This window comes from Phasianus colchicus, chromosome 1 (assembly GCF_987193195.1).
Source record: "Phasianus colchicus chromosome 1, bPhaCol1.hap1.1, whole genome shotgun sequence".
NCBI classification, from domain to species: domain Eukaryota; kingdom Metazoa; phylum Chordata; class Aves; order Galliformes; family Phasianidae; genus Phasianus; species Phasianus colchicus.
This window is the reverse complement of record NC_143436.1, coordinates 121467565-121483303: the sequence shown is the minus strand read 5'-3', so window position 1 is coordinate 121483303 and position 15739 is coordinate 121467565. Positions and strand designations below refer to the sequence as shown.

At 39.6% G+C, this 15739-nt stretch overlaps 1 protein-coding gene across 6 annotated transcripts in view; it reads right to left on the bottom strand.

The window, feature by feature from the left end:
• SH3KBP1 (SH3 domain containing kinase binding protein 1) overlaps positions 1–15739 on the bottom strand; it is a 219633-nt gene that overhangs the window by 134939 nt on the left and 68955 nt on the right. For all 6 annotated transcript variants that reach the window (XM_090124787.1, XM_031599336.2, XM_031599335.2 and 3 more), the window contains one exon: positions 7912–8035. In XM_090124787.1, coding sequence (XP_089980913.1) covers positions 7912–8035 — 124 coding nt within the window. The remainder of the gene's footprint in view (positions 1–7911; positions 8036–15739) is intronic.

Below are 15739 nucleotides of genomic sequence, written 5' to 3'. Positions count from 1 at the left end.
TGAGAAGCTCAGACAGATACCTACATCGTTCCTGTGTAGACTGCTAGAGGAATCTCTACCATTTCTTCTCTTTGTTCTTTCAGTTCTTTCAGTTACCCTTGTAAGCTCTATTCGTAACTTCATCTGTTCTCTATTGATCTCCTCCTTAAGGATTCACTTAACTCTGTTTTCCCATTGATAAAAATATGTATATATATTTAAAAAAACAAACCTAACAGTTGTCCTCATCTACCTCCATAACCACCTCTCTGTTTCACCTGTAAGCTGCTCATAATCCTGATCACTGATTCTACAATTCCATCCTCTAAGTCTCTTCAGACTCCGTATGAAAGGGTCATCTATTTTCTCTTTGTCCTCAATGTCAGCATACACCTCTGTCTGTAAAATTTCTGATATCATAATGATTTTCTTCATAACACTCTCCTATTCTCCAGATGTAGATCCAGATTTAAATCTTTCATTAAAACAAGAGTACTGTATCTGCAAGAAACCAAAAAAATTAGACTGCTAGCTATCATCCAAAACAGCATTTTCCCTTGCCTTTTTAGTTTTTTTTAAGTTGTCTGTTACTTTGTTTCATAGATATATATATAAACACACCTGTATATATAGTAAGCTCCTTGATGTAGTGACTGCATTTTATGGTTTTAAGCATGGTCCATAAATGAGATTCCCAGAGCTAAACACATGATATGCAAAAAGACTGTCATCTAAGTCAAAGAAAAAGTATCCAGAGAATAGTGTTAACTTGGAATTCCAATTCAAACCATTTTTAAACTGACTTCCACAGGCTGTTCCTGCACAAAGCCTCAGGATACAAACTGTGGTCCCATGCCAGTGGCATCAGGGACAGCATTTGTGCATTGTGCAGAGAACCAGGAAGAAGCAGCTGAAAAGAAAGGATTGGTACTAAGGGGAAAATAAGATGGGATACTGTGCATTAAATGACAAAAAAGTAAATGATCTCACTGGAATAAGTGATTGGAATCTAGATATGTAATGAGACTAACTGAAAACCAGGGTGGCAGATGACCAGAACACAGAAAAAAAAGTTTATATTTTGAATATATTGACACTATTTAAATGGGAGTTGGAAACAAGATCTGCTTGAAAAGAACAAGCAAACACCTGTTCCGCTGTTGCTAAGTAGACACTGTTAAGATCTCTCTTCCAGACAAAGCAAAAATAAGTCAACAAACTCTTCTCAAATTTATAACAGAGGTAATGCCTATCCCTGCACAGCAAGATAAGCCTATTTTAGGCAGATTTCACAGTACAGACAGACCTACAAAAAGAAACCCCGAAATAATTTTAAGACAAACAATACAATCATTTTAAATTACACAGTTTTATGATTTTGCATGCTACATAAATGTACTTATATAAAAGAATATGGAATCCAAAGGCATAGCCCCATGATGCAGGGAACGATACCCATGCATTAGACAACTATCCTTCAGCTGAACACATCTGATTCATCAGCCCCAAAACTAGCTGTATTCCACACATTATGACCCCTCAGTTTCACTACTGAGGATTATTTACATCAAAAGCATCCTCAAACTAAAATGCTGGAGAGCTTCATTGTTTTCCCATGTACCATCGACAGGTTGCACATTATTTAATGTGAACAGAACACCCCGAGTCTCATTATCTCCTTATAGTAATACTATTTTTCAATAGTTGAAAGGGAACGAGTAGAGATTTTTCCTCTGGGATGCAATGGAGTCTTCTTCACCTTCCTCCACAACAAATGTGTCAATCTCACAAAGATCTCACACAGGCATACCTAAGAACAAAGTTTCTTCCTGTCTGCCATCTATATCCTCAACAAAATCCCTTGTCTTTTCCTGCCTCCTAAACTGAAAGTGGTGTCCTTCTACATAGAACTGCTTACCTGAGGCTAAAGATTATCCACATATTTATTTTCAAGAAACAATACTTTTAAAGGAAATGTAGTATACAAATATGGTATTTAAACACAAAGAAAAATTATTTTGCTAAAGTTGAGTTTCCTGTGTGATTAATTTTTTATGTCTCATTTTGGGTTTATGCCATGTGTTGTATTTTAACCTTAACTGGCTGAGACGTATGTTCTTGTGCAGAGTTGTACAAGCTGATTATGCACCAATTAGCTAATCTTAAAAACTAAAAGGAATTTTTTTCTCATGCTTCTTATAATTTCTCTGAAGTTGGAAGTATTTGCAAGGGAACACCACAGTCTGCATGTCTGAAACACATAAACAGCAGAAAGATAATCCAATCAAAAGACAGATTAATGCCTTCTACCTCCCTGTGTTTGAAAGAAAAACCAAAGCTGAGCATACTGAGGGTCAGACACTTCATCAAACACGACTGGCATGTGACAAAGGCAGTTGTTTGCTCTAGGTTTAGTAATAAAAGATTTTATGATAGAAATTTTGATGTTTGCCTTTTTGTTGAAAAAGATAACCAGATTAATAGCTTGCATGCATCACTTAAAAGATATAAAACTCTGCTGAGACTGTCAGTTTGTCTTTTTAGTAAGTGCGTTATCCCTATCATAAAATGAAGCATTTTTCTCGTAAAATGCTTTTCCCATTTCTCAAATTTATGAAAAAAGACTTAAATTGCAGTTTTCCATAGAAAAGGCAGTTGTTATTTGTTCACAACATAAACCTATCATATTGTCAGTTACTTTCAACGAATTCCCCTTTTCAGGGTAGGATGGAAATTCTCTTTATTATTTAAATGTAGAGTGGAAAGTAAAAATAACTAATTCTCAAGAGAAAGAGAAAAAGAATTTTGTTGCTTTCAGTGTTTGGCTCTGATGAAGAACATGTAACACATGATGAGCTGCTCCAGATTTTCTGGCTTGAATAACTTCTGACTGCATTTACAGTTTGTATAGAACAAATACACCTGGCAAGGCTATGTATCTTTTTCTTAAATATTTTTACTTGTTTAACAATTGCTGTTAGTTTGCATACAAAATACTGCCTATCAGTGCCAGTTCTGCAACATGACCTATGTATAGGCCAAATATATTATGCCCAGATACACAAAACGCAGTACACGCACAGAGAATATTTAAAAATTGGAACAAAACTTCCATAAAACAACCCATAGTTGTTTAACAGTTAAGCTCATTACATGCAAGCTTCCATTACATGCTTTTATAGATGGATGAAGATCTTACAGAATTTATGCAGATCTGAAATCATGGCACAACTTGGGATCTGTTTTTGGATTTCAAAAGCTAACTTGGAAAGATGGAATTTCATCATGATGGAAAAAGAATTAAAGAGAAGAGATATCTTCCAGTGTTTTCCTGCTCCAAGATCTGACTAATATTCTTATGATATTGAATAACAGTAACAATAGCAATAATGTTACTTATGTTTTCCTTCACCAATCCAAAACTGCTCTCAGGGAAAACAAAAAGCTTTCCTAATCTGTTATTAGCAGGGTACAAAAATGTCAATTCTAACTAAATCCAAGGATATAAACTTTTTTTTTTTTTTAATTCAATTTTACAGAAGATTAAGAGCAATAGTTCTGTATGAAAAAATTATGGAGCAGTGAAAGGATACAATAAAAGACCCACACCAGTTATATGAACTTCAGGAAGAAGCAAATGAGTGATCCTTCACAGATTCTGGCATAGCATATGTAAGAAAAGCACAGCTGACATTCAGGCAGTTTCAGACAAGTCATTCAGTGCCACGGCCTTTTTCCATAGATGGGGATTGATAGAACAGCACCTGAAGTAACCATTAAAACTAGCCTAGAGTTGTCAGAGGAAGCAAAAGGACATCTCAAATAGTTCTTTTTTGAGCTTTTCAGAGATCGAGTACAAACACATTGGAATGCTATATTAAGATGTTCTGTTTTCCAGATGTTAATGATTATCACCACCATACATGATCATATCAGACTGCAACATAACCAAGGCACGTATTACTCAGGTATTGCAAAAAGTTAGCCTGAAGAAGAGATACCTGAAATATCTGGAAGTCATGAGTAATTTTAGATACGCTGTTGCAATTAAAAAAGGGAAAAAAAGGAAAGGTTAAGGGAACTGGGATTGTTTAGCTTGGAAAAGAGAAGGCTCTGGGGAGACCTCACTGCAGCCTTCAAGTACTTGAAGGGAGCTACAAACAGGAGGGGGTATGACTGTTTAAAAGGGTGGATACTGATAGGACAAGGGGGAATGGTTTTAAACTGAGACAGGGGAGGCTTAGGTTAGATATTAGGAGGAATTTTTTCACACAGAGGGTGGTGATGCACTGGAACAGGTTGCCCAAGGAGGCTGTGGATGCCCCATCCCTGGAGGCATTCAAGGCCAGGCTGGATGTGGCTCTGGGCAGCCTGGTCTGGTGGTTGGCGACCCTGCACATAGCAGGGAGGTTGAAACTAGATGATCATTGTGGTCCTTTTCAACCCATTCTGTGATTCTATGAATTAATCAGAAAATAAAACTGCCTATCTGAAAAAAAGAAAAACATCAATACACATTAGCTGTATTGATGATCACAGCAGTCATTTCTATTGTACAATTCTGTTAGGTCAATAGTATATGCTGTCACTGAGAAACATTAAACAATGAGAAATGTTCTGTTTTTACTTTTCTCAGTGAAAAGCAGACAAAATCAAATCCTTCCATCTTATCTCCATCTTTAACAAAAAGCTGAGTAACTGATAGCTGGTGACCAATCATTAACAATACCACAACCAGCTGCCACCCTCAGTATGTAATAGAAGTACTAACACAGATGACTACTACTCCTGGCATTAAGCCAACTTGATTTTTTTCCTAGTCTACATCGGTAACCCACAGAAGCGAAGTCCATGACTTATTTGATGACACGAGCCTTTAAAACAAGCGCTTCGACTTTATACTGATTTTATCATAAGAACCCCTGATGCAGTGCTTAGCAATAACTAACGTCAAGAAACAAGATACAAAGCTGGATTCATAATATCATTTTTATTCAGAAATCCACTCTTTTCCTCTAGCTACTCAGATGTTTCTTACAAATAATTTAGCTGTTTTCCTTGAATACCACTGCTGGACACTTGTCAATATTTCTCAAGGAAAAACTCTCCACAAGCCAACAGCCCAAGAGGCCAAGATTCTTCTGCTCTAAATGCCTGCTGAAGTGCTGTCACTTATTTAAGGCCAAACAACTTAAACAGCAAAACTATGCAATGTAACACCACAGTCATACAAAAGCACTTCTCATCATCTTGGTAGCAGATACTGATGTGTCTGACACTGATGTGATACTTCATTCCTACCACTACCAGATCTTCTCTGAAGTTCCAAACAGCAAAATTACATTGCCCAAGCAAATAAATCAGACTGACTGCTATTTTCACTGCTGAACAGCAGCTACAGATATTTAGATCATAGAACCAGTAAAGTTGGAAGAGATCACTAAGATCATTTAGTCCAATCCTCAAATCATCTCCACCATGTCTACTGAGCCATGTCACTCAGTGCCACATCTCTGTGTTTCCTGAACATCTCTGTCCTTGGAGGTAATTCCACAAATTCCCTGAGAGCAGACCTGCTGGATTTTCTATTTCTGGGACAGCACAAGTTAGTAGGAAGACTTTGATTGGACCTGCACAGATGCTCTACACTCATGTTGTGACCATCCCTTCTCCAGAGCCCAATTATCTCTTGATATCACCTGCTCCATTGTGTCTCCTGCACACCTGCATGGACTAACAACTACACAGAGCTCCTTAACCCTTCCAGTCTTCCAAAAGAAAGAAAACTCCTTCCTCTATTTTCTCCTCCATTTCCTGAGCTCTGTGATGATCAAGTGACTGCATTTCCTGCTACTATTTTGATCCAAAGGACTGCAGCAGATACATTTGTCCCTTCTTCACTTCCTAATAACAACAACCAAAAAAAAATCCCATCTCTTTTTCAGGTCAGCTCAGTTCAGATTCTGTGATCAATAAACAGATTGAGATAGGGCTTAATAAAAAGCACAGTACACAGACATTTGAAGAAAAGAATCCCTGCGGCCTTTAGGACTCCCTCTTCAGCAATGTATTACAACTCTCTCAACAAAGAGATATGCCTTATAGTTCTTAGAAAACTCTTGATTACTGGACACAACAATAGCTACTTGTGCATCTGTACTCACTTGAACAAGCTGGGTGTAGCACCATGCTCAAACTGACCCCAGAAAAAAAGATAAATTCTTTTGGTCTTGTTATGTTCGGTGCATCCTTAGCCATGATGCTAGAGTAGATGATGGCACACTGTAACTGTCTGCTTGGCAGCCATGGAAATAGCCATAGAGAAGAAGTCAACCTCAACACTACTATGAAAAGTGCAGTCTCCACTAATGAGATGCAGTGCAGTAATATCCTCACATGAGATCTGCTAATTTCTACATCTAACCCTTTCCTCAAGCTACAGATCTCAATGTGTCTTTCCTTGGTTATCTATAAACAAATATGAAGTTTGTCTTCTCCAGGCAAAAACAGAAAAAGAGAACCTCCTTTATCTTCTGAATCTTTCAGTGTTTCTGAGTTAGAGGAAAGAAGGAGGAGGAGAAAGCCTTTATTCTTCTTTTCAGATTTGGAGTGTTATCCCCTTGTGACTGAACCAAATCTCTGCATCTGCCACAGCTATTAGCCTTCTCCAGATAGCAGCTGAAGCAATATGGAACAGGCTTAATCCCTAGATAATTTCACAACCACTCATATGGTTCTGTATAGCAGCCACGAAAAAGAATCATTCTTGTTAATTTAATTCTTCTGTTGTTTGAAGAAACTATGACCCAAAGCAGGAATTTTGGATGTGTCTCCAGATTCAGGATAATATTGCAAACACAAAAGACAAGGCTTTCTGAGATTTATTTCCAATTTTTTTTTAAGGGGATATTATTCCTAGCAAAAATGGTAAAGATTAATCCTCCTTAATTGTAAAGGAAGCCATGTATTTTGCAGAAATTATTAAATCTTCCTCACTTACACTTGCAAATCTTAAGGTCTAAGACCTCAAGTCAACCTGCCAGCTCATACAATACAATCTTCACTCATATGTAAGAGAAAATTTCCATCTGCATAGCCCTAACAGTACAGAAGGCACGCCAAAATGGAAACTGCATTATGGCAATGATTAATGACAGCAGATTAGCCTGTATAAGACAATAAGCAAGAAACTGTCCTGGGAAAAATACAGGCCATCTCTTGCATGTAGATAGCCATTTTCCTGCAAATAAACTGATGCATAAATATAACCTAAAGAAAAATCCACCTCATTATCTGTTATATCGCCAACTTTTTGTTTTGTTGATATTCTGAGAGCGGAAGTGGGAGCTAGTGAAAGAGACAGAAGATCTGGAGGCTTTCCCTTAAGCAATTCAAAAGCATACATAGGAATCTGCCATGGGATTCAAGCCAGGCATAAAGAGCACACAGTGCAATCTGAAATACAGAACAGTGGTGGACAATTCCCAGGAAACTAATGTGTTAAGCTTTCCATTTTCCACGTTTTCTTTTTTTTTTTCTTTTAACATTCTCTGTCCCAGATAAAACACGAATACCTGAATGTGACATAACCTGAATGACATAACTATGCAAAAAGCTTCCCATATGCAAGCTGTCAGTTCATTACTTTAATAAGCTTTAGTAATCTGTTCATATAGCTTTCCTTAATTAAATGCATCTAGGAGGGATTTCTGTTAAGAAGAACGGAATGCCTTTGAAAATTAATGTGGAAATATTGGACATAATACATGCATCTGTATGCCATTCTATGGAGAATGAGAAAATTTTAATACTCTTGCTATGCCTTTACACTTAAATAAACTTTAGCTTTAGTTCTATAAGCAAGGAAAGGTTACATTTCATTCTTTTAAAGGTCTGAATGCAATTCTGCATTTAAGGTTCCATGTACTTTACCTTTTCTGTTGGTCCTAATAATTGTCTCAGACAACAGTAAAGAGCTTCCATTGCAAATTTCATTTATAGGCTTCTCTGGTGGTTTGTTGGCAGTATTTTCCTTCTTCATATCCTTCTTTATTTCCTGCATAAGGAAAGGCAGGTGGAGAGGGAGAACAAAAAGAAGAAAGTAAAAAAAAAAACGTGTTACAGAATATTCTAAATCTTAAGCTCCCATGATTTCTTATAACTCCTATGTGTACACCCATTTATTCTTATCCTTCCCCAAAGAATCTATACAAGTTGAAATGCCACAAAATGAAAGTCATTTTTAGTAACTCTTCCAACCGATACTATTTTTTTTTCCTTAAAAGGGGCTAATCCCTTATTTAGGCATGAAAACTGTAAGACAGCTTTTCAGTTCTATTACTAAAGATTACCAAAGCTAACTAGTGAAAAAAAATTCTGTTTATCCATCCATTAGCTGTACATTTGACACTTGGGGCAGAACGTGGTTCAGTGTTCCTTCTGCACAGACAGCTAAATCTGCTTCCCCTATGTCAAGAAGCCCACAGAAACAACAACCATAGCAGGAAGAAAAATATTAAATAGGAAAATATGACAAATGTTTCCATAATTGGCAGAAGCATATAGAGCTGCTGTCAGAGCTGTTGCTGACCCTAGCACATTTTGCAACTGACAGCCTTTTAAGGTGATCATCCTCTTTGGCAGCACACAGAAAACATGTGGTGGAGCAAAGTTTCATGAAAGTAAACCTGTGGACAGGGAACTGTCACACCAAAGAGGCTAGGCCATTTGTCTATCAACCACCATCTACTAAAAAAAAAAAAAAAAAAAAATCACGAAAAAATTTAGGCTTTGGCTCCAAACTTTGCCCTACATCAGGAGGAGAGAACCCTTGTGTTGTTCTCTGCTCCATCCTCCATCCTCCAGCTCCAAGCAGCCATCTTGGGTCAGACCAGGCTGTGAGCAGTGGTCAGTTAGGTCTTAAAAAGTCTTCAAAGACAGAAACTGTACAATTGCACGAGCAACCTGCTCCACTGCTTGATTGATTGTGAAGAACATGTTCTCTATACCCAGCTTGAACCTTGCTCTTCTATTTCTGTCTGCTCTCTGGATAATGCCCAGCAGAACTTGCTCCAGTCTACTGATATTTTTTCTGTACTGATGGAATCAAAAGTGGCTGCTGTACTCTGGATGTAGATAACGTGCCAGGTAAAGGAAAATACCAATTCTCTCAATCTGCAGGCTGTGGTTATGCAGCCCAGGAAACTGCTGGCAATGTTTGATGCCAGGGCACAAGACTGGCTCCTGTTCAGCAAGATCCACAGGCCCTTTTCAGCTGAGCTACTCTCAAACCTGTAAGGCCCCAGTCTGTATCTCCACCAGAGATTCCTATTTTCCAGGGGCAGGAGCTAGCGTTTGCCCTTTCCGGGATTCTTAAGGGTCCTGTATGGATCCCTCTGGACAGCAGTTCTGACTTCAAGCATGTCAACTGACCCTCTCCATTTGGTGTAATTTGCAAATTTGATGAGATCCTCTACATTGAACAGACATTGGAGACAGGTGGTGGCTTTGGACAGACTCTTCCCTCAGTAAAATAAAAACTTCTACCCTGAGAGCTGTCTTTCAACTCTCATTTGCTGCCTTCCTCTACATCACAGTACAGCAGCAACCTCTATCATTCCACACAGCATGCTGGGTCTCCTTCAGGTTTCCAGCATATCAGCCATTAGGAAACACTTTCTTACCACGAGGGTGGTTAGACACTAGAATAGGCTTCCTAGTAAGGTGGTTGATGCTTTAAGCCCATCAGTGTTCAAGAGGCATTTGGACAATGTACTCAATAACATGCTTTAACTTTTGGTTAGCCCTGAGATGGTCCCTTCCAGTTCCCTTCCAACTTAACTATCCTACTCTATTCTGACTAGGACTTTTGCACTCTTTCTTGGTGGTATTTTGATTACAGCAAATACAGTTGCTGTCTGACTAGCTACAACTCCCCCCTCTATGGGCCAATATGTTCTTAAGTAGGCCAGTGGGGACTGAACAGGTACTGCAGGACACCCACTTCACGCTGAAATCTCCTCCAAGTCACATAGCAAGAACATCTTGTAATAATACAAGTCAGACCAAACTCAGTGACCTTGAAAGCCCTTTCCAGAACTCTGTTCACCACACAAATATCCATGGAGAGCCCTGCATGGCCTGCCCACAGACAGGTACAGTATCTCAAAACCTCTTCTTTGGTACCCTTTCATGGTCAGTGGCCAGTATAAACTTAATGAGTCAAAATGCTGCATTCTTCCTAGCCCAAGCAAAGATAATTGCAGATTATTAGATCATTTTCCAGAGGCTATTCCTTGGGAACTCCTGAAGTAAGCAACCTCACTTTTCAACCACTAAATTTAAATTAGATTCTCCGATGCCACAAGCAGTCTCCACAGATTCAGTCTCCATCTCCTGTGTATGTGGGTTTTAGAGTGATTCCAACATGATAAACAGTTCTTTCTAGTAAGAAAGACCTTTTTTAATTGTATTCCAAATCATTATAAATCACAGAACATTTTGAAGACAATCACAATAAGCTTGTGAGCTTTAGAATACTACGGTATTAACTGTGATAAAACTCTACCAGGTAACAAAATACAACATAATACCTGTATATCTCTACTCTTTTAAATGACTATTTCAACCTAGGAAATCTAGACATTAAGAACGTTCCTCTTTTCCTAAGCATTTTCAAAAACTGTTACTCATTGCCAGAGCAGTCTTCATGCCTTGTCAAGCTGAGGAGAGAAACAAAATGGGAACATAATAGCTGTCAAGGAGAAAAGTCTTGGGCCCACCTGTAACTTTTCATCATCTTTGTAAGATTTAGCTTTGGTTTCAGAATTTCATCATCCATTACCTTTTGAGGAAAAAGTCTTATCTGTGTGCCTGGCATGCTGAAGTTCATGCTCATCTATCAAAAGGTTTCCTTTTAATTTACAGTAAATTCTTGAATCATGTCAGCCACAAGGGTTACAGTCAATATTTGTTATCAAGTACTTTCTGAAACAAAGTTCAAGAACTTCTGCCATTTTCACTACATGAAAGTTTCAAGATTTTTTTTTACACTTCTGACCTTTACGGGAAACTCAACTGAAGTTATTTGAGGAAATTGTTGCAACCCTTTCCATGACAATAAGTGCTATGAAATGCTGTTCTATGCTGATGCAGATATGAAATGTTTCATCCAGCCATTCATTCCCTGTATTTTTTGGAAGCCATGAAAAATTATGAGAAAATCACTACAATACTTCAAAGTGACTTACATACGACTTCTGCATGCAAGGAGATTCTGTATTCTGGAGGTGAGAGGTTTAATCAAAATCACTCAAAACTTCTCGAAAACAAAACACATTCATACTGAGAGTTAAAAGCCGAAAAATAATGAGGCTTTCACAACTCGAATTTTTACAGCCTGTACATTGCTTGAAGCCAAATATGGGAGCAGGATTAAGAACTCAGAATCATGTGCCGCCCATGGGAAAACTGCACAACACGTTCAAATTATCAAAAGATGACAATGGAAATGTCAGAAACGCTTTGACCCCTCTAAGATTCAGTGCGCAATGCCAGATCTTGAGAAGGCTTTTCCTTTAATCTCTTCTCTCAGAAACCACGCTTTACACTTCAAGAGACAACTGCCACCACGATTTCCTGCAAAAAACATTCTGCAACTTCAAACAGTATACAAATTCCATTACCCATTTATACTGAAACCTAAAGATACAACTCTGCTGCAATGTTCAGTTTTCCCAAGTTATTTTCTTTGATACTGTCACTAGTTAAGTGGTACTGAGTAATTATAAATATACTCAGATATAAAGGTAATTCCAATATTGTAGTTTTACTACAAAATAAACAATGTAGCTCAAACAAACCCTTCCCAGCAACTGAACTAGCATCAATGTGAAAACTGTTTTCAGTCAGAAACATGGTGGCAGCACTAAAATCCAGCACAAGTTTTGAACTCTATAAACAGCAAAATTACTACTATATCCTGGGCTGCATCACAAGAAATGTGGCCAGCAGGTCAGGGGTGGTGATTCTGCTTCTTTACTCTGTGCTGGTGAGGCTAACCTGGAGTAGTGAATTCACATGTGGAGACCTCAGTACAGGAGAGACATGGACCTGCTGGAGCACATCCAGAGGAGGGCTACAAAAATGATACAAGGGATGGAACAACTGCTGTACAAGGACAGGCTGAAAGCTGGGGCTGTTCAGCCTGGAGAAGAGAAGGCTCCGGGGAGACTGGAGAGCAGCCTTTCAATATCTGCAGGGGAGCTATAAGCAAGAAGGGACAAACTCTGTAGCAGGGTCCCGTGTGACAGGACAAAGGGAAGTGGTTTCTAACAAAAAGATGGGATATTTAGATCACATATAAGCTTTTTTACAATGAAGGTGGTGAGGCACAGGCACAGGTTGCCCAATGTTGTGGTGCGTGCCCCGTTCCTGAAGACACAGATGGTCAGGCTGGTCAGTGCTCTGAGCACCCTGATCGAGCTGTAGGTTTTCCTGCCCATTGCAAGGGAGTTGGACTAGATGGCATTTACGTCTCCCTTCCAATTCCTATGATACTATCATTCTGTGATCTAAACTTACAACCAACCAAAGTAATGCTCTTGAACTAATAAGCAACAGTTCCCTATAAGCGGGATTCCATATCCTCCCTCCTCTTTCACTGTCTGCTTACCCCTAGTTTATAGCAAACACTTGCCCAGATGCCTGTCAAGCATGTGACAATCTTTAAATAAAACCCCTGAGCCTCCTGCCTGTGCTAGTACCACCTCGTTCTGGGGTTATTTGTAAACCACTGCCTCCTAAGCCTCTCTCAATGAGTTCTTTGGTTTCTGCATCCTGCCTTCAAAACCAAGTCTATTTCTGTAGCTCACATGATTTCTATCTGATTTAGGGCCTGATAGAGAAAAGCATTATTTGTTGACTGAGCTTTACAGGCCAAACAGCCTCTCCACTCCAACAGCAGCAGTACGTAGAACAAAGCATATTAAGGATGAAAGCTCTGACATGCCTTGGCCTCCTTTTTGTCTTGTTATATCTCATAAAAAATAGGCCAGCTTTTGTACTCTTTCCCGGTACAAATGAACTTGTGAAGCCCATCCACCCACAGTCAGAAGTCTATCCTACAAATTAATTATTACAAGCAGTGTATGCTACACTAACTGCAAGTCTGCTGTGACAGACTTTTACTTCCAGAAAAGGTAGAGTAAAACCAGTTTCTGCTTCAATTGCTGGTGAATTCTCAGTGACCAACATCCTTGTTTAACACAGATGAGGATGGCAGTGTTGGTGCCCTCCCAAGCACAGCTCCCAAGAGACTGTGCCCTTCCACACTCCAATCTCTCTGTTCTTCCCCTATACATAAGTGCTGAGTACACTGCAACGTACCAAATGCCCTCTTTTTAAACAATCTCCACATTCTTCCTTTTCTGAAACAGCTTTGTTACATCTTTCATATTTTCTTCTGATAATTAAAGATCTTTTGGATAGGATGTGCACTTGCATATGCAGAAAGCCTTGTGCTTTCAGAAAGCTGAGTGCGTATTTTATAATAAACAAAACTCAGATTTGTCAAGCCTTATGCAATCCTTCTGCTCTGGTTTTATATGAATGTGAGGTTTTATCCTGTGTCCATTCATGTCAAGACAATATCCTTGTTCCATGCTGTTAGCCTCAGTCATCATTCTTCTTTTCAAAAGGAGACATCTCATATTCTCATTTACCATTTATTTCTTTCAGAAGTTACCAGGAAAAAAAAGAATAGAAGGGGAAAAAAAAGAGAGGATGAGAAACAGCAAGGAATAAAGTGGGAAGCACATGTTAAAAAATGTGTACCAAATACACAATGCAATCAGAGAACATTAGGAGTTAAAAAGAATACACTCTGCTCATTACGATTTGGGGTGTTTACAAGTGCTTACAGCAATGACTAGCTGCACTATCACCAGGACAAGCAATTTATTATATCTTAATGCACTTAACAAACGAAGGCTGAAAATGGTAATTAGAACAACAAAAAGTAAATAAGATAAGCATGCTATGCTGGGTGTTGGATGCCACCCAAAGCCACATCCTAACCCCAGCGCTGGCACTCTGAGCAATGCAAAGTGGTCCAGGCCCAATGCTCTGTTCCAGGTCTTCTCTATCATGTACTCCAATGGCATCTATGAATGCCACACCGCGGAGGCAAAATACCAAGTGCTTATTTCCAAGATGTTAAGTCCAGGTGGAAGAAAAAGTACAACTGGTTGACAGAAACAGCAGCTGGCAGGAAGCATAGAGAAGCAGAACTGATCTGCATGGGCCAGGTGCATAAGCACTCAGCAGTATTTTGTAAGTGCTGCAATAAGACACCTTTAAAGAAGACTTTGAAAGAGAGTAAGTTTGCGGATTTTCCTATGCAGGTTCCCCAGGGTGCTGAAAAATACAAAAGCAGAAGCTTGTTGCAAATTTATTTACTTAAGAGGTGCAGAAAACAGAAACTGTAAACAGAACAGGGGCACACAATCCAACCATGCATGGGTGAAGCACTGTTAATCAGAAAATGCCTTAGGTTGGAAGGGAACTCAAGGCCCACCCAGCCCCAACCCCTGCCATAGGCAGGGCTCCCCCCACCAGCTCAGGCTGCACAGAGCCCCATCCAACCTGGCCTTGAGTGCCTCCAGGGATGGGGCACCACAGCTTCTCTGGGCAGCTGTGCCAGGGCCTCACTGCCCTCTGGGGAAAGAATTTCTTCCTAATGTCTAATCTAAATCTTCCATCTTAGTTTAAAGCCATTCCTCATTGTCCTGTCACTATCAGACAGTGAAGATGGTGACCAAAACATTCTGAAACTTAAAGAAGACGTTGCAAAATTGATGAGAGTTTTGCATTTTTGAAACCTTACAGAGGTTACAAGTGCAGCCTTGCACCCTTACAAGGTACAGAAGAGATTGTACAGCTGAAGCAGGTTTTGTAATCTGCAGGTAAACTGGAAATGATATGTTTATTTCATACTGCCATTAAGCAGACTGCTAGCATCTACCAGTGAACCCTGCAGCACACACGCTCCTCCCCTGCTTTCGGTCTGGGGCAGAGAATTTTTTCTATTTTACATATTCAGTGGTCTTTGTAAGTAGTGGGGTTCAGGGCACACAAGGCAATGCTGCAGCAAGAACCATCCTGGGGAAGATGCTTGGCAAGCTGCTTCCCAGTTGGCAGCCTCTTCCTCCTCTTGCACTTCCATAACCTTCATGACAATGAAAGGTCTGCCAGACTTTCATCAGCTTGGATCTTCTGCCTTTCAGCTGTGTTTGGCAGCAACACAGCCCAATATGCGTGTGTTTCAGCTGCCCAGTGGTCTCAAAACAAACATGCATCTGTACATGTGCTTAGAAACACACGTGTACTCAGTGTATCTGTGTGCATAGCATAGAGACACAAGGGTGCTTCCCAGACAGTGTGCCTCCAGTCCAACCTCAGCAGACAAAAGTTATTCAAGTAATTCCGTTTCTTAACAGAATTACATTTATTCTCATAAAGGTTCCATTTTCATTGAAATATCAAAAGTATCACTACTTTCACAGAATCATAGAATGGCTTGGGTTGGAAGGGACCATGAGGATCTCGAAGCTCCAAACCCCCCCAACCCCCGACCACAGGCAGGGCTAACAACCTCCACATTCAATACTAGACCAGGCTGCCAAGGGTCCCATCCAATCTGGCCTTGAACACCTCTAGGGACGGGGCATCCACAACCTCTCTGGGCAGCCTGTTCCAGCAC